The sequence below is a fragment of the Micropterus salmoides genome, unplaced genomic scaffold (genome assembly GCF_014851395.1).
Source record: "Micropterus salmoides isolate LMB-PRFRI ecotype aquatic unplaced genomic scaffold, ASM1485139v1 Ms_hic_scaffold_5, whole genome shotgun sequence".
NCBI classification, from domain to species: domain Eukaryota; kingdom Metazoa; phylum Chordata; class Actinopteri; order Centrarchiformes; family Centrarchidae; genus Micropterus; species Micropterus salmoides.
This window is the reverse complement of record NW_024044237.1, coordinates 17968126-17987153: the sequence shown is the minus strand read 5'-3', so window position 1 is coordinate 17987153 and position 19028 is coordinate 17968126. Positions and strand designations below refer to the sequence as shown.

At 40.6% G+C, this 19028-nt stretch overlaps 1 protein-coding gene and 1 long non-coding RNA gene across 4 annotated transcripts; one reads left to right on the top strand and one right to left on the bottom strand.

Annotated features, from left to right (window-relative positions):
- Positions 1-398: 398 nt before the first annotated feature.
- LOC119889151 (eukaryotic peptide chain release factor subunit 1) lies at positions 399-9464 on the bottom strand. 3 transcript variants are annotated; one of them, XM_038700025.1, is made up of 11 exons: positions 9306-9464; positions 8814-8924; positions 7227-7402; positions 6253-6392; positions 5984-6122; positions 5629-5819; positions 3705-3834; positions 3426-3599; positions 3261-3325; positions 3019-3166; positions 399-1151 (listed from the first exon to the last, which is right to left on the bottom strand). In XM_038700025.1, exons 2-11 carry the CDS (start codon positions 8897-8899, stop codon positions 1069-1071), a joined length of 1332 nt encoding a protein of 443 aa, XP_038555953.1. In that variant the 5' UTR covers positions 8900-8924; positions 9306-9464; the 3' UTR covers positions 399-1068. The 3 variants fall into 3 exon arrangements, with proteins under 3 accessions (XP_038555953.1, XP_038555955.1, XP_038555956.1); XM_038700027.1 differs by having other exon boundaries at positions 9310-9431; XM_038700028.1 differs by lacking the exon at positions 9306-9464 and adding an exon at positions 9050-9176.
- LOC119889153 lies at positions 7410-17558 on the top strand. The gene is made up of 3 exons (XR_005442016.1): positions 7410-8211; positions 16679-16767; positions 16872-17558. It is a non-coding gene; the product is annotated as an uncharacterized LOC119889153 (long non-coding RNA).
- The last annotated feature ends 1470 nt before the right edge of the window (positions 17559-19028 follow it).

Here is a 19028-nt window from a genome sequence, read left to right as displayed (position 1 = left end):
CATTTAAAATTGCATCCGCAGGATTGCACTGACAAATTTAGAGTTTAAACGGATTTCTGAATAGATGAAGCTGTCAGATTAATTTACAAATGTTACAGGTGGAATTAGTGTAACTGGGATTCAGATTCTTTAAATGAACACATCTTATATCAAGGGGGACACTAACGTATACCTACATCAAAAAGATTTGATACCTTTAAAATTTCAACATGAAGAGTTTGATCTTGATGAACCAATTAGACACCGAATCCCCTCAAAGCAGTCATGCATACTTATCACTCACACAGGACTGTCACAACATATTCATTTAAAGTCAGGAAATCAGAGAAACGGTCAGCCTTTCCAGGAACAGAACACGCACAGCACAGGATTGAGACCACAGCAGATGAGGAGGTAGCAATGGTTTTCAGCAGTTCAAATTTAATACTTTGTCCCCCTTTCTCTACAGAAACCCAGGTAAAAAAAATCCCCCACTCTCATAAAATACAACAGCAGCAGTTACCAGTAAAAAAATGAAATGCAAAAAAAAAAAAAAAAAAAAGGAGAGAGAAAGCATAGAAGGGAGGAGAGAGAGGGTAATGACATGATGAGGCAAGAAAGGAAAATATATTTTCTATATGTGAGGAGCGAGTCCAAAGTTCATCTTCAGACCGGGCTAGGGGCAGCGAGGAATCTGGGAACTTGCTGTTGTGTTCGTTCAAAATGGAGGGGAGGGAAAAAAAAAAAAAAAAAAATAAGAACAAACATGAGTCAAGTCCAATCCAACTAGGGGAAGGAACCAGCACTCTAAGGCAGGGATTTATTCAGGAAGGGCTTTCTCCCTCTCTGGATGAAAGAAAATCTCACTCCTCTTCAGCTTGTGTGATGTACTTTGTCATGTGTACAGATGAAATGTATGTGCAAGTTTGTGTATGCAACAGGTAAATTGGAAGGTGTGTCTGTCATATATATATGGTCAACACGGTTGCACCTCTCACTTGCTGCAAGAGAGGTGGCATTTTTCTTTCCTTATTTCTTCATTCATTCCTTTGCTTTTCTTTTTTTCTCCCAATATCAGTCCCCGACTACCTAGTAGTCATCCAAATCAAAGAACTCATCGTCCTCTCCTTGGTACTCCATGCCCTGGAAATCCACCCTGTACCGCAAGATGCCTGAGGAACACAGAGATGATAGATTAACAAGGGAAATGTGATGGCTGGCCGGCTTATGTCATGTTTGGTTAGATCGTTGCAGCATTAAAGGAAGAATTTGTATTAGGATAAGGATTAGGATATAATCCCCATTAGCTATGGGGGTGGGAGTATTTGTATTTTTAAAAAAAAAAAAAAAAACATGAATTCCTGAAATCCTCGTGCTGCATGTGCTACTTACTGAATTTTAAAACCAACGACATGACGTTTACTTTTAGGTTGAGGAGGAAATGTACAGGAACTAAAATATATATATTTGTTCATTTTACTAAAGCTGTATGGCCTGTCATCACTAGCTCTACATTTTAGATTACAAAGGATTTGCATGCTTGAATACTTTGATTGATCATGACACTATTGTTCAAAGTTATGACACAGAGCGATTGGCAAGATGAATCACACACAAAGCGTTCAAACACTTGGAAGGGATAATGTGAATCTCCATTGACCACAAAGGGATTTCTATTGTCTGCCTGTCCTTAAAAGGAGGACAATGCAGTGCAAATACAGCACAGAAACCTGGGGAATTCTGGGTGCTTTTGATTTGCCTTCACGATGCCTAATTTCTTTACCTCCCATTCAACCACGTGTCTCAGAAACTCAGTAGGGTGACCAAAGGACAGGAGGTAAGAGAATCAAGGAAACAAAGAACAGAACTGGAACAGTCTGTCCCTCTACTGTATCAAAATCCATATCAAGTGGCACAATAACAAGTAATATATCTAGTTAAAGTGCAGGCGTATATTACTTTACTCTAGGGTTACTTTAGGGTTATGTGTCAACAACAGGTTATTTCTAAAAGTAGAGCTGGACGATATAACCAAAAATGTTATCACGATAAAGTATAAGTTTGATATCTTTCGTTATCGATATTTATCACAATAAGTATCAGATCGTTATCTCTTTCAAATTTAAAGGCTGATTTCTGCTCCTGAGTGAACATTGGCTGATGGTTAATTGTGGTTTAAACTTTTCTTTATGGTCAACACTTGAGGCCAAACAGTGGATCACAAATCTGAGGTAGAACATTCAAAACATTTATGATAAAATCTTTGTCAACAAATATGCACAAGTAAAATTAAGTAAAAGCTATTTTGAGTCCTTTTCCTTCAACAAAATAAACATCTTAATAAAAAATGTCCTAATTTGTGTATGATTCCAGTGAATAAAAAACACTTATTGTTTCTTGAACATTTGTTATATTGTTATTGGAAAAAATTATATTGCGATAATTACTGTTTTTGTTTTATTGTCCAGCCCAGTCTGAAATGGCATCTTTTAAGCCGAATTATTCACAGCTATAAACTACTATGTATAGTTTACAGCCTGCAGTTCATGGAGATAAGCCAATGATTATTATTAACCTGTGATATTCTTGCTTCATATCACCATGGCTATCAATTCTAAACTTAGTTATTGCTGATGTTAGCATAACATTTAATTAGGCATAGCATCTTGCATGTGGTGTCTACAGCGTGGCTTACAACAAATTTCCTGAAAAGACACTCTTGTTTTTATTGTGACTAAGCTGTTGTGTGTCCGATAACGGAGAGGCTGATTTCGCTTCCTACACTATTCCAGGTTGCAAAGGAAAAGAGGGGGTAGAGAAGGAATAAGGAAAGCCTTTCTAAAGTACCCTCCATATTTTGACTATTGACACTTCCGCACTGTGGATATTTGGACACTTGAATCTGCCTCTAGTTGAGGAGCAGTACATCTAATCATTAAACAAAAGAGCTATACATATCCTCCATTCTTCCTAACTTGATGTTGTACAAACACACAATTCCAGTGTCTGTGTCATTCCAGTGTTGTCAAGTGTGCTCACCCCCGATGCCTCCAAAGCCCTTGACAAACTGGGACCCTTCCTGGCTCTTGTCTGTGACTATCTCCAGCGTGGCTCCAAATTTCTTGTAGTTGTTGGCAAACCATTCCAGGAGTGGCATGCTCTCAATCAGCTCATGTTCCTGCCCCGTCTAGAAAACACAATCAGAGTCAGGAACACATGGCATGATGGGTAATAGGTCTAACTTAAATCCCAGGGATCTGTCCTTTCTTTGCAGTGCTCACCTCCTTGTCTGTGAAATGAGACTTGTCTTTCTCCTGCTCTGGCGTTAAGTACAAAGTCTTCTCATCTAAAAAAACAAATATCAGAAGGAGAGCCAGGAATATTATAGCATCATAGCATATTTATTGCTTTGTTTCTCAGCAGTGGTAGATGTGATATTTGTGTACCGTTCTCTGCTCCGTTGCTCTCTGCCCCATGCACACGTAGAATGTAACGCATGGTGTCTAAGTTCTCGTACACTATGAGGATCTCCACTGCTCCCATCTCCAGGGCTTTGAGTGTGTCTTCCACTCCGAAACAGTACTTCCCCGTGTCCTGACTGATCTCATCAAAGTACCGCCCTACAGAGAACCAGGACAACCATTAGGAAATTCTCTTCAACAAAAGCTTTTGCTTCCTTTAGCCTTTGTTGGTGACACCTAACAACTGTCAATAAGAAGACTCACCTATGAGCTTCTTCTCCTGAATGAACTTGACATTAGAGAGAACCTCTGCTGAGAGCTCAATAGCCTGGTTGAAACCATTCTCTCCTCCGTACGAGATGTCCACCAGCTTCAGAACCTTGGCCTGTAACCTCTGTAGCAGACAAACACACACGTTTTACACTATAGAGATCACAGATGACATCAAGTGACATAATTAGCAGCATACCTATTATGAAAAGTCATTTCACTTTTTCCTCCAAACTGGCAGCTTAAGATACAAATATTTTCAATAAGGTCCCCAAGATCATGGTAAAGGCTATCAACAGAAATATGCTGACAACAATGACACATTATGCTGCAGGTTGTTCCCTACTAGAGCTATGGCAGGCCATCTGTGCAATCTGTGGAAAGCTCACTTAAAAGCTACCAGTGTTAAGATTGCTATTGCTCGAGGGTTAGTGCACCCCAAGAACTGCCGACCCAGTCTGGTAAATGCAGATCATTTTGAAACATGCTTGTTGTTTTTGTTGTTGCTCACATAAGTATTCTGTCCATTAACCAATATTTAATACTACATATTTTATATTTTGTCTTGTATTGCTTATAATGCGTCGGGATGTATTGTGGTAGTAGTAGTTAAACGAGACAAGAGCAAATTGCATGAAATGTCACAGCCTTAATTATTTTGCAATGTAAAGAGGGTTTTAAGAGGGTTGAGGGAGGTACTTTTCATTATGATATGGCTGTATACAGAACATAAAGAGTCTAAAAGACAGACAATTTCTAATAAAACGCTAGAAGTGCAAAAAACACCCAGTTAACCACTTTTTGTTTGCCAGCAATACAAAGATAATTTGGCAGATCTTTACCTAATGGATGCAGAAACTATACTAGTCTTTACACTAACCTAGATTAATAGTATATAGTATTTTTCTAAATCACAATATTAAAAGCTAGGGTAGGCAATGTATTTCAGAAGCATTTGTTATATTTGTTTTATTCCTCTTTACATCTCGACAGGAATCAATAAATCAAATGCTCCCACACACACAAAAAAAAGAAAAAAGGTGGCTGTCACAGGACTGTATGAATAAAATGGTTGGCTGGCCTACCGACTTGCACGCACTCTGCCCCGTGCATTCATTGCGCACGAAAATGTGTATTAAGACTTGTGCAGACTACACAACTTTCTGCGTCAGCAGATCGATGTGCTGTTCACACTGCACAACTTGCCATCTTGAGACACGAGTCTTGAAGTCGTTGTGGCGTTCACGCTACGTGACTGATCGGTGACAGGCATTTGGCATGCTAAATATCTGGCAGACGATGTGTCATAAATGTGTCGGGGAGACGTTTTGATGCGTCGTTGTGTAGTTCACACATAACGACTGGCGACCGCCGATCAACCGCTGATTTTCCCCCAATCACAGACCCAACGGTCACCGAGGTTGCCGACCCTCAAATCGGGATTAAAACTGTGTAGTGTGAACAAGACTTTAGGGGAGTTGCTTTGAAAGGAGGCCTGATTTTTTCAGTTTCAGTCAATTGTTTCAGTTCTTTCAAAGTCTGGCTGTCTCTTGCTTGTCTCTCCAAGCTGCCTATACTAGCTTTACGGTTATACGGTTAATTGAGTTTCTTAACCTAACATCTTAGTTCATTTAATTTTGTATCTGTTTGTATATGATGTGCATTTGTGCCTTTAAAAAAAAAAGAGAGGAACAAATCAATGTCGTTTTCGGGTATCTCTTCCCCACAGTTACCAGAGTGTTGTGTATGTGTAAGAAGTTAAACTGAGATTCTACTAAATTGCTTAGTAGTCCAGTTTCTGTATGATTTGTAAAGACATTAACATTAATCAATTACTGATATATTACACAAATACACACATTACATAGTAAATACTGAATTGGTACTGCTCTTTATCAGAAAACACACAAAGACTTACTGGGTCGAACATGTCAGACTGGCTGAGCTCAGTCTTGAAGTCGGCAGAGCCAGCTAATACCATTCCAGCCACATTAACTTTGTCGTTGGACACAAAGAGCTGGACGGCCGTCTCAGCCACTTTTCTCACATAGTTGTGTCTCTTCTCCATTCTCAGACGAGCAAAACGCAGAGCAGACTGCCCACCTCTGCCTGAAACAAAGATCGACAAGAGACACAATGTTTAGAATGTTTCTATATGGGAAAAGCTAAGGTCCACAAACTAAGAGTGATTTTTAATCCATTCTCTAACGATCTCTGCTTTGTATTTGAATATTTCAAAAGTTCAGTGTTGAGCAAGCTTTGTGGGTCAGTACCGTGCTTCTTGGGTAGGTCCACAGTGAACTTGTGTAGCACCTCTCTGGTGTTGCCCTGCAGTGTGCCAAACAGTGCCCCACTACCGTCGATCACAATAAAGCCAAACTTACTGTCATCAGAGAGCAGGGCTGTCAATGCCTGTGGTTGGGGGCGGGTGAAGAATGGATGATAAGAAAGTGACAGAAAGCAAGTATAATACAGATAAGAAAAGTTTCTTTACAAAAAAAAAAGTCAAATGCTGACACAGAAAGCCAGCAAAGGCTCTCACCTCGGTGTGGAACTTGTTGTCGCAGAGGTACAGGGAGGTGTTGATTGGCTTAAAAGGCTCAAAGTCGATGTTGACTTTCTTCTCCTTGCCTTCCTCTGTCACAATGGTGCCACAATACACGACCAAACCATTGGGTGGCACTGGAAAGAGAGAAAGGTCAGCGGACAGAAGATTAGACTTATATACTGAATTACCTATATTAGGTTTTTGTTCAGATGGATGAACAACATACAGTTTCTTGAACAGAAGTGATCACCATCAAGCTTTCTCAAAATATACCACTGTACATGTAGCTGAAAGGCCGTGATATTCTGTGTTAAAATGTCCAATGTGTTTCTCCTGGATTGTTTTTCTATTATAATCTAAAATGATTACGATGACCTGTGCACTGACACAGTACCATTGGGTAATACACACCCTTCTCCCATGCTTATGAGCTACCTACTTCGCAATTGAATGCTATAACCACCCTATCCTCTGCAAGTTAAATATTAAATAATCAGAAAAAATAATATTACTTGCTGTTCACAAGCTGCAAAGAGGTGCATAATAGACCAAACATACACATTTTAAAATGTATAAAACTAACATGCTGAGAAAGATGTTGAACAATTACATGTATATAATTTCCTGTTCAACCTAGACCTAATGTAACTGAAAACCTGTTTATGTTTATAAATGTAGACTTAACTGTCCACAAGCTTAACTGTCCAGATGCAACCTTCTATTACAGATGATTATTTAACAGCTTCTGTCACCACCACTTAAATTATATCTTTGCATCAGCAGCATCTGACTAAATGTCAATTCAACACTAAGATCTGACCATCTATCTGGCCTTTATGGGAACATGAGGGTAATTTTTGAGCAAGAGTTATACAGATATAAATGATTTCTCTCCAACTGCCCCCGAAAAACAAAATCCCACATGAAAGTCAGCAAGGTTTTATTTGGACTTTTATTGTAGCACATACCCTTGTTGTAGAGTTTTAGTCTTTGCTGTACAGAAGTGATGGCCCCGAGTACAGAGAGCCTGTTGACTCGGCTCTTGATGTTGGAAGCAGTGCCAAACTCATCGGCCAACATTTTGGCCACTCTGGATATCTGGTCCTTGGGGGGGATGATCAATGAGATCATACTGGTGCCATTACTATAGATAGAGAGAGGATTTAACGTAAGTACTTACATAAATGCATACGTACACACTTGATGCTATGGGATGCAGTGATTAACTACACACTAAAAACATGAGACCTTTACTACTACTACTACTACTACTACTACTAGAGTATGACAGGCTAGACACCACAACAACTAAATTCTTATCTATTTCAAAATGACAATGACATGATAGGAGTTCTCCACGTTAACACAACTTTGGTTATTTCAGACAGCAACTTCCCCTTTTCATTTTATTACCTTCAAGAGAACTCCACCTGTTACCCTCATGCTAATTTGTAAACACACAACACTCCCTTGCAAAATATCACCTTGACAAAGTCTGAATGGTTGAGGGACAGATGGGGTGGGTTTACAGTTACACAGCATACAATCTCTGCCCTTGAAGCAGAGGACTGAGTTTCACTTCCACTGCTCCACTCTCTCTCTCCATTCACTAACTATCAAGAGACAAAGCATACCAGCACAGGCTGACACTGCACAGCCACACACACAGGCAGGTAGGTAGCTGTAGCTGGATGAATATAGGGCAAATGGTCAACTGTGTGTAACATGGCAGGCGGTAGAGCACAGGACAGCAAATTCTGCGCAGCACTAGACAGCAGGCTGTCGCAGAACAAGCTACAAGCCAGTGTAGCAACACCCACATTTCACACGTCGTGTTTGATAATTCATGAAGGCCACAGTGTCCGTACCGGCATGCAACTGATTTCTTTTCAACTGACCATTTTATAGCAGGCAAAGCCTTCATGTAACGCTGAGCAGCTCGACTGTCATGAGGTAATTATCTGACTTAGTGAACTCTTTGGGGAATAAAGAAGCCCTGTCATATAATCTCCATGTAAAAAAAAGGCCAGAGATACGTCGTTTTAAGTTGTTGATGAGTCTAACGAAGCATGTGGAAGTCCAACTGTAAGCTAGCCGGCCTTCATTTCTCATCAACGTGCTTTCTAGTTAAAGACACACAGCGGCCTCTTTCCTGAGATGACGTCTATTAGCGGGTCTCATTAGCAACACAGCTAACATTACTGTTACTAGCTTTATACCGTTTGTGGGACTTGGGGAGTCATTCTTTTCAATGTCACACATAACACATATACGCAGACAAACCAAAACACACATCACTCTAAATTAACAAAATGTTTCCAACCTAGAGACAGACTGAATGCGACAGCAGTTGGCGCTTAGCAAATAGCAAGCTAGCAGCAAAGCTATGGTAAGCTAAGTTAGCTATGCTAAGCTAACCACTCCCAAATTCGGCCCCAATTATCCGATCTCCAGCTGTTGCGGCGGTCAACATTCACACCATCATCCGAAGCCATACACTTTAGTACAGCTGGCCCGGCCACTGTATCGACACACATCTCAAATCGATCACTCACCCACGGGCAGCTTCCAAACTTTTGATCAGCTTCTTGATTTTCCATATCTCCACGTTCCTGTCCGCCGCGCTGGGGTCGTCCGCCATCTTTCTGCTGTAATCGCTTCAGCACCTGAAAAGACGTGAAAAGGGAAGAAGAAAAACATATGCGGTGAACCAGCTAGTAACCAGCTTGGCAGATATACACCGTCTTATTTGTCTGACAAAATACTCGGTCTAACTAGCTGGAGTAGGTACCTCTCCAAACTAGTGGCGCGGTGTCCGTAAGGGACCTGACCAGTACTGGCAGGTGGACTAACCGTGGGGGAAAGACCCTTCCCGGGATGTCTCTGTCAGTACAGCGCGCGGAGAATAACAGGCCTACAATCTGCCAGGCCCTAGCGTCCACCCTGTTCTTATCTAATACGACCTACTTTCCCCGCTTTTCTAGCGATCAACGGTCAGCTTTTCAGTCGTTTAATATACACTGGTATAAATGGAAACGGTACGGTACCTGCCTCGGACAACGCCGCTCCGCTCCGCTATCTGTCCGCTGCGCTACGTCGAGTCGGTGGTCGGAGGAGTGACGTTGCCTTCCCGACCGGTTTCTCTCTCCTCCACACGCCGCGCGTGGTGCTATCGATGGGGCTCACATGTAGGAGGTGGTTAGAATTGTGGCGTTCACTTCCTGGAAACCGCCTAGAAACCAATGATAGTTCTCGGCTAGTACGTCAATCATAACTACCTAAACAACGATTGGACAGAAACTGACAACGTCAACGAGGCTGGGTGGGCGTCCGGAACTGGGGATCATGGGATTTGTAGTTAGCCCACTGTGACTCAAAGACTTCAGTTGAACTAACGGACATTTGTTTTTTACCGTTGCTTTTGCTAGCGTTTGTACGTTTAGCCAAGTACTTTATAACCTAACATTACGTAGGCCTATTAGGCTACAATGTTGTTAGCATACTCCTTAACTTCCCATAAGTAGCATTTGTGAGACTTTGAAAACATGTTTGCCTGATAAATTCTATCAGTGGCTTATCCACATGTTTAACTCTTAAATTACATTATTATAATCCTTAGGTTATGTCAGAAAATTAAAAGTACAAGGGAGATTTATTTGTCACATTACAACAGGTTGTAAAGTGAAATTGAGTTTGTAACTCCCATCTACATAGCAGACAATATACAGTAATACAATAGCAATCATAAAATGGTGGACAGAAATAAACTATATTCAGTGGAGCAGTGCTGAGGATGAATTTGAGTTTAAAAGTCTGATAGCTTGGGGGGAAAGCTGCTCTGCAGTCTAGTGATGCAGCAGCAGAAACCTCTCTTCCCAGAATGCAGCAGGAGTGAACAGGCTGTGGCTGGGGTGGGTACTCTTCTTTAATCAGTGTTAATATAATTATTATCCAGTATTTGTATCTTAAAATAAAAGCTTTAAAATAATTTTGACTTGTAATAGGGAGAATGGTGTCCCGGTCATTGGCCCTACGGGCGACTGGTATCAGAAAAACTTTATTGCACTATGTAACATTGGAATCCCGGGCAGGAAGTCTATCACAACAACGGTGCAATGCTTTACAACACTATGTCACACACCAACACAACTTTCACCAAGCGTTCTTTGGATGAAGCTAGCTCAGAATTCTCAGTAGGCTAGGAATGTCAGAGTCTGCGAAGTGACCGAAGAATATAGGAAGAAAATAGGAGAGGGTGACAGAAAAGAGTAAAAATTGTACTGGCTTTTTCTCCTTGGCATGAGCTAAAGCAGAAAGGATGCAGGACAGATGCTGAGCTGGCATTCTTGCTGTAGTAAGTAATAGGCTAACCTATTAGCTGGTTTGCTACGTCTTGCATTGTGGTGCTAGCTTGTTTGTCTGTGTTAGCATAGTTGTCGCCTCGAGCAAAATCAGCCAGATGTTTCAGATTGAGCTTTGTTGGCTAGCTCGCCACCCAGGTGGTGGGGAGCGGCACTGGTGTCATGCTGGGGCCAGGAAAGTGGGCCACCTTACCGTGCTCAGCAGTCTCTACGGAAATAACTGTTAGCTAATGGCAGAGGTGAAAAGACCAAAGAGGACATTGATGAGGGAAGTTAAGAAGAGAAAAAGATAGTGACCAAGCAAGAGGTTGCCAGACATTGGCGAGAGCTTTTTGAAATGAAAGGCTGCAAGATTGGTGCTGGCGTTCTTTGTGTACACATATGGATTATTAAGTAATATTGCTGTCTTGTATTGTTGCTTGATGTTTGGCTGTGTTAGCAAAGTATTTGACTTGTTAGTTTTTGATGATAAGTAATATAATCAAAACAAATGCAAGTGTATAGCTGTCCTTATTTATTACAGCAGAGAATTATACTCTGAAACGATAAGGGTGTCAAATCACACCAAATCTTAAAGAACCATATCATATAACAAACAACATTAATCCCTCTTGCTGAGGTGCTTAAAGGATAGGCAATATTTTTCTGCCCACGCCTTATTGAGTTGCTTTGCGAAATACTGATAACTTTAGTTTAGAAACCAATCACTTAAGCTTCACTGGACTAAAACACTGTCCAGCGGGAGAAACATTTGGCTTTCAGAAACAGCAGTGTGTAAACTGAGGGAAGGAGGCTAGTGACTCAGTTTCCTGAAATATTCAGCACTATTGTCTCATGACAATTCAAGAAAAATAACTTTGTAAAGGTCCAGTGTGTAATATTTCAGAGGATCTATAGACAGAAATGCAATATAAGATCCATTGCTATGTTTTCAGTGGTGTGTAAAGACCTTACATAATAAACCATTATGTTTTTATTACCTTAGAATGAGCCATTTAAATATCTACATAACCGCGGGTCCCCTCTTCCATGGACGTCGCCACGTTGCATCGTCATGTTTCTACACTAGCTGAAAAAGGACAAACAGCGCTACAGAGCACGTTTCGTCACTACGTTCTTCTTGTTCTACTTCTGGTAGAATTCAGGTAGTGCAGACACTCATCAGTACGCTGAATACGTATGTTCAAAGAAGAAGTAGTAGTAATGATGTACAGTAGGGGTAGGCAAATAAGTTTTGCATCGGAGCAATATTTTCAACCATTAGATGGTAGATGAGAATATAAGAGATAATATTTACCTGCATTGACATGTTGTTCAGTTAGCTCAGTTGGTAAAACACAGGTATGTCAAGCAAGCTACAGACTCTTTTAATGTCGTTCAGAATTTTTCAAAGTAAGAGCTCAGTTCAGCTCCAAATACTGCATTACAGTAAACATGCTTCTCATGCTTTTATTTTTAGGCAAAACCACTAAAGAGGAGGTGATTATGTTAGTAACTATTGCTGCCATGAAAGATCTATTTCAGCACCACAATCAAAGTATTAATTTACATTTTTGATGCTATCAAAGCACCAAAATCTGGCCACGGGCCAGATATTATTGCTGGCGGGCAGTTTTGGCGATGATCCATAATCACAGATAGAGTTAATGTGTTTCCCTTGTAAATGTTTGTCTAAAGTTTATCTAATGTGTGGTTTATAATGACAATGTTACACACTCTTGGTGTACATTTTCCATGTTATCTGTCAGTGGGCAAGTTGCATTAACATATGGTTTTACTGAATAATTAAGTAAATTAGGGATGCACAATTAATCCCAATTGCGATGTCATCATGTGCGATTACATAACCGCAAAAAGTGTGCAATTTAATAAAACAGAAAAGGTGTGTGAGACACTCTTCTGTGTGTGCACTGCAGTCTGCTCATTTGCTCTGCCCACACTGAGCTCTCGCATGTGCCCCTAACAACAGATAAGCCAACGTGCAATGAGCAAAATGTTTTATGAGCAGTGTGCTAGTAACTTTTAAGACAACGACCTACGTAACCCCCGCCACCAATCGTTCAAAACATAGTTGGTCTCGTCATCGGAGCATTTACATTTACTCATTTGGCAGACGCTTTTATCCAAAGCGACTTACATCTGAGATGAAACAACATACAAGCATCAACAAAGCATCAAATATAGCTTGAGATCTACAACTGACAATACATACTAGTAAGAGCAGCAATAAATACTAGTAAGAGCTAATAGCACATATCGCATCAATGGCGTAAATACCTAGGGAAAGAAGTTAGAGTTAACGAAAAATGTGCTATCAATACAAGATAATTGTAAGGGGATAGAAAAAGAAGAGCACAGGAAGTGCATGTTAGAGGTTAGGAGTTAGAGGTGTTATAAGAGGAAGTGTTCTCGGAAGAGATGAGTTTTCAAGAGCTTCTTGAAGTGGCTCTGAGATCAGTACGGAGCCCACGGATGGTATCAGTTAGCCATGGGTGGGACTGGTTTCGGGCGAGAAAGCTTGATGGATAGAGGAAACAGGCTATCCAGGCAGAAGCTTAGTGTAGAGCACAGAGACTGTGCGGCATCATTGACCTCGAGTGAGGAAAATGTGATGAGGGGAGGTGGAGCGGAAGCTACCACTGAGACAAAGTGAGTGGGAGACAGGTTGCGGAGGTTATGGCAGTGTGAAACAAACGGTGCTAGAACAATGGGCTGTTCCTGTAGGCATACCATGAACTGAATGAAATAGTGGTCCGACATATATAGCGGTGTGACTGTTAGGCACTCGTGGCACAGTTTTGGACAAGAACGAGGTCAAGCACCATGGCAGCTTTGTGTGTCGGGGTGCTGAGAACCCGTGTTAGATCAAAGGACTGAATCAGAGACAGGAAGTCTGCTGAGTTTGATTTGTCTAAGTCAATGTTCATGTCACAGAGGACAAGTAAGAGACAGTCATGCTCTGGGATTGAAGAAAGCAGTGTGTCTAGCTCGTCCACAAAGTTACCCACTTGTCCTGGTGGACGGTATATGACAATCACCACATAGACCTTTACCGGAGCGGACACCAAGACAGCATGATATTCGAAGGAGGCATATTGGTTCGGGGGTCGCAGCTGTGTGAATTTCAATTTGTTGGAAATTAAAAGCCCAGTCCCACCTCCCCTCCCAGATGGTTGGGGAGTGTGGACAACGCAGCGGGGTTAGCAGTGTTTTCTGATTTGATCCAGGTCTCAGTGAGTGCCAGTAGCCCAAGAGATAATGTGTTGGCATAAGCAGTGATAAAGTCAGCTTTGTTGACTGCAGACGACTGGCAGTTCCATGACCCAACAGAGAAGTAGAGGGTGGTGTCTGTTTTAAAGGCTAGAGGAGTGCCTTATTTCTGTGCCTAATGGCATGATACCTCCTGCTTGCACCGCAGACAACAGGAATAGTATGGAAGCACATGTCCTGACTGTAGTTACAGCCAGCAGTGATGCAGGTGTGCTTAGGAAAGTAAAAGCTACTCTTGTAGGTGCTCAGTAGACTCGCTGGTCTTTACTCAAGTTGGTCTTCACACAAAGAGCAGATGCTTCAGTGGTAGGTTACACTGAAATAATATGAGTCTAATTGCATACAGGTGTTGTGCATTAAGACTAATTGCACCCAGCTGAGATCGCCCTCAGCTAAAGTAGTAAGACAGAAGAAAACAGGGAGAAGATACAGAAGGTTTGGGTTTGGCTCGCTGGCCAATGTTTGCTGTATCGGTGCCTTTTGTTGTTCAACATGTTACTTTTCACAGAGTCGACATGCTTGTCAGTCACTTTTTGTCAACTGACCAATCACAGCCTGGATGGGTTGATGTGCTACAGCAAATCATTAAATGGTGAACAATATGATTATTGACAAGTTAGTACTTAGCATTAACAAATTAGAGACCAATATAGAGCCTTTTGCTTGCAAGGATACAAGGATTAAATTTTAAAAAACAACCCACAAAAATTAAACCGCTATAACTGGTTTTAATACTCAACAAGTGGTAAAAAAGTATACTATAATTTGAAATCCTAATGAATGTAGTATGTAATATTTATTGTTATACTAACTAAACTATTAACTTAACATTATACTCTCTATATAATACACTCATGTACCGTTCCTCCTCCAGGTTGTGGATAGAGAGTCTGCTTTAGATAGATGAACACTGACCTGGTGCCAGTCTGCCAATAATTCCTCCTCCGTAGAGCAAAACGCTCCCCTTGTTCTGTTTTACATCTGTTTTATTTGTTATTGTTATAAATATTGTTTAACTTTGTTCAAGGAGAGAAATACACATTTCAAAATGTCAGTATTTCGCGCATTCCTTGATAATCAAGCAAGTAGACTCATAGTACCATTTGTTCCATTATAATAGAATCGCAATTGCAATATTGTCCACAATAATCGCAATATGACTTTTTCTCCAAATTGTGCAGCCCTAAAGTAAATATAATTTCTTAATAAATATACCTTAAGAAACCTAATTTCTTGACTGGCTACTCTCTGCTGTCTCAGAAGACACACCTTTTGTGCTGTGTTCACAATCCTTACCGCTAGATGCCATGAAATCTTACACACTGAACCTTTAAAGTACAATTTATTATTGCTTACAGGATGTTCTTCCTAAAACCACCAGTACCCACCTACAGTACACGTTTGTCAGGTTGTCACTTACTTTAGAGGAAATAAAGAACATAGGAGAAAGGGAAACTGTTTTTTATATGATAAATGATCAAATATTAGTGAGATGTCAGCTAATGATGATCAACTGTGTGACACAGATGTCCCCAAAAGTAAATCCTTTTGTCATCAACATAATAAACATTTCCATTATTTTCAGTACCAGTTCACTTCTTCATCAACCTGGCAACTGCCACATTTTGTGATGTAACAGGTGTCTTGAATGTTACAATATGGGTGCTTTCCTTTGTATATCCAAGTCAGCAGGGTTCAGCCATCCTTTTAGCCTGAGTGTTGCAACAATGTGGCTTTCAAACTGCTGAGTGGGCTATTTCAACCCAGAGAAAGGTCAGCTGTCCAATTAGTGTGACTGGCACAAAAGAAAAATGAAATCTGTGAGATGTTTCAAGCCAGGTGGCTCAGTAATCTAATTATCTTCTGGTGTTGAGGTGGATGATAAAGGTGCAAATTATTGGTTGAGATGCTGGATGAGCTATGTGTAAGCCTAAGATTACAGAGTGAATACAGTGTAAGTACAGTGTGGTCTTATAGGTCACTCTGCAACACAGCAATTAACTGCTGAAATATATCAGTTTCATCTTTTTTTTTCTCTAAGATTTGTTATGTCCTCAATAACATTTGTTACTTTCTACAGGAGTAAAAAACATATGTACCCTATATATACATGTGAAGGAGGCAGTGAGAGCCTAAATCAGATGCAAAAATGGTAGGGACAGAAGCATCCCCTGCATTTTCCTTTTACACGGAGCAGTGAAATTACATTAGAGCATTCACACATTTAGACCACTAGATGGCAGCATCGGTTAAAGCACAAATGAATGCCTTCTACACTGTCTCTCTTGTTTTTATTAGTTGATTTTTTGTACACACACTTTTGCTGATTTATTTTGTTTACTTGATGGGCTGTATGAAATGAATCCATACAGTTCATTAGACACACACACCCACACTCACTGTTTTTTTGTTTTGTTTTTTTATTATTATTTTTACTTAAACACACACACACACACACACACACACACACACACACACACACACACACACACACACACACACACACACACACACGTGTTTCCTGTTTTATTTATTTTATTTTATTTATTTAACTGTATGAATTGTTCCTTTGTATTTTCCCTAAAGCTTTGGCAATACTGTTCTAGTAACATTCATGCCAAAAAAAAAAAGTATAATATCCCTGGAGCTTCTTGTTTTTTGTATTGCTCGATGGGACACTCAAAAGGTCTTGTCTTGTTGGGTATAATTGTACCATGCAGTTTGTTAGACTTAGGCCGCCATATGCTGTATAGTCAATGTCTTAATAGAGTTGTGTTTGTTTCTCTAAGAACAAACATCTGTTTGTGCAAGAAGCAACAAGCCCAAGAATCATCCCTGTGGTATTACCCATCTCTGGTGAAATGGGGGAATGGAGAAGGTAGGTGGAGCTTCTGTCTGGATTTGGCAGTCACTGGATGGCTACATCATCAAGAAAAAGTGATATAGCAGTTTGTGCAACTGACTCCCTCCAACATTGTCCAGCACAGGTATGAGCACCAATTCATCACCATCTGTCGACCATCAGAGCTGTTATGATCTGTCGCTTGGAAATGGATGGCCCTCGCTGTGCGGTGCACAGGAGCTGTCCTGGCCAGGGCCACTACTCCTCATTTCACCTGGTCATCACACATGAGCATTCAGATGAGCAGAGAAGGTTGACAGGTTGTTGAATCCTCAGCATTCTAGGTAAATAAGTAACTGCATTTGTTATCGTAGCAGTAAGCAATACAATCAGCATAAAGGGCTATATCAGGGGTTTCAATCCCCCTTTTTTGGCCTGTGGCCCAGATAATCTCACAATCCCAGCAGTTAGTCAGATGTAAAATTGTTGCATAAATCTGATTAAGTTATAATTTACTATTTCTGTTTTCAAGGGATTTGATAAAGCTTCATACAGACATTGAACAAAATATTTCAAACCTTCGTAGTGTTTTTAAATTAAAAATCTAGCAGATAAGTCAGCGAATCAACACGGATCGCCTTATCATAAAAAGTTATAAAAAAGGTTTCCCATGATCACACCTTAATTGCTGCTTTATTGTTTTTTGATGCACCCATACATTTCAGATGTTTCATGCTTTTATCTTGATGCTTTTAAATTTTGTCAGTTTTCATACTCTTGAGCAGAACAATATTTTGTTTAAACTGTTTTTGTAATAAAAAATACAAAAAAACTTTAACTTCTTGAGACTACTTACACACTCAAACCGGTAACTAAATTAAATTGTTACTAAATACTGGTATTTATTGGGTAAATCTATTAGGTGAAGCCTAAATGTGAAGAATGCTGAACTCTCTTAAAAGAATCAGTCTGAGAACATTGTGGCTTTATTTATGTAAATTTAAAGCATAGCGGATGACTTGCACTCAACTTCATCACTTATGATTCATGTGTATGTAATGGTTACTTTACTCCCATATAGCCAACTGCATGAAGTACTACATGTGTATCAAGACAGACCTTTCATACTCTATGCAGGGCATGATGTCATAGCAGAAGTGGCTAACAGTCTGCTTTGTCATAGTGACCAGGCCAAAAGAAGGAAGCGCTCTGTGTGTGTGTGTGTTTGGTGTACATACTGTAGGTATGCACGTGGGAGCGTTATAGAGAGCGTGGCCTGAAACAGATGCCACCAGGTTCACGGGGCTCTGTTTTCCCATCTGTGGCCATCTGCTTAAGTAGAGATGAGGGGAGAGAGGGATGAGTGAAGGTGGAAAGAAGGACTCTCGGGGGTATTCAAGGACATGGTCTTGCTTGTCATCACTAAGAGATTTGAGTAGGGTAAAAAGACAGAGGAAGTGAGGATGCATCCTATCAGACACTTCCAGAAAGAAGCAGGCAGTTACATAATCAGAGATACATCAACATGTTGATAGGAGGTTGTGAAAGTTTTTGGCTGCCTATCAGAGGGTTAGTCAAAAACAAATGAAAAGACTTAAACATTAAACAAATCAGAGCTCTGTTTCCCTGACTCTTGTAACCAAGCTGTCACTGACAGGTTAAAGCGTTGATGCTTCCCCTCCTATGAAAACATCATCTGCTCCTCAGTGTGTGCAGTGCAGCTCTCAACACAGATGAGGAAACCTTTGAACTCCTCAGAGGGAATTAAGCGGCACATATTCTCTCTGCTGACTAGCTAATCTGTGACTCAGTATGTGTCTGTCTCTCAGGCTCTCTTTCTGTGTCCTCCCCAGTGAAAGAGAGGATCGTAATCGTCAGCACTTCAATAGCTTGCTTATGACTTAAACCAATCTTCTTAGGACGTGCTGTATGGGTATGAGAATGTTCAACTGTTGGTGTCTGCCAGCCATCTGCTGCACCACCGAGTTTTTTTTGGTTCTGGGACAAGTGTAAAGATTTGGGACTGCAGCAGCAGGGGTGTTTGGGTATGTTCTTTTTGGGTTTTTTTGCAACACTCAGTTGACATTCTTTTCACATCCCTGGCTCTCTTACTGCTCTCCACAGAGGCAGAAGGAGATTTACGGATCTCCGTCACAATATTAAGTGGATTAATCAGGAATGGAGAGTTGAGGTTGTCATAAATATAAATGAGGTCTTTTGAGGCATAGGGCAAGACATACTGCATTTCCACATAGTGTAGGCTATTAGGAGTTTATCGGCGCACTGGATTAAGACCA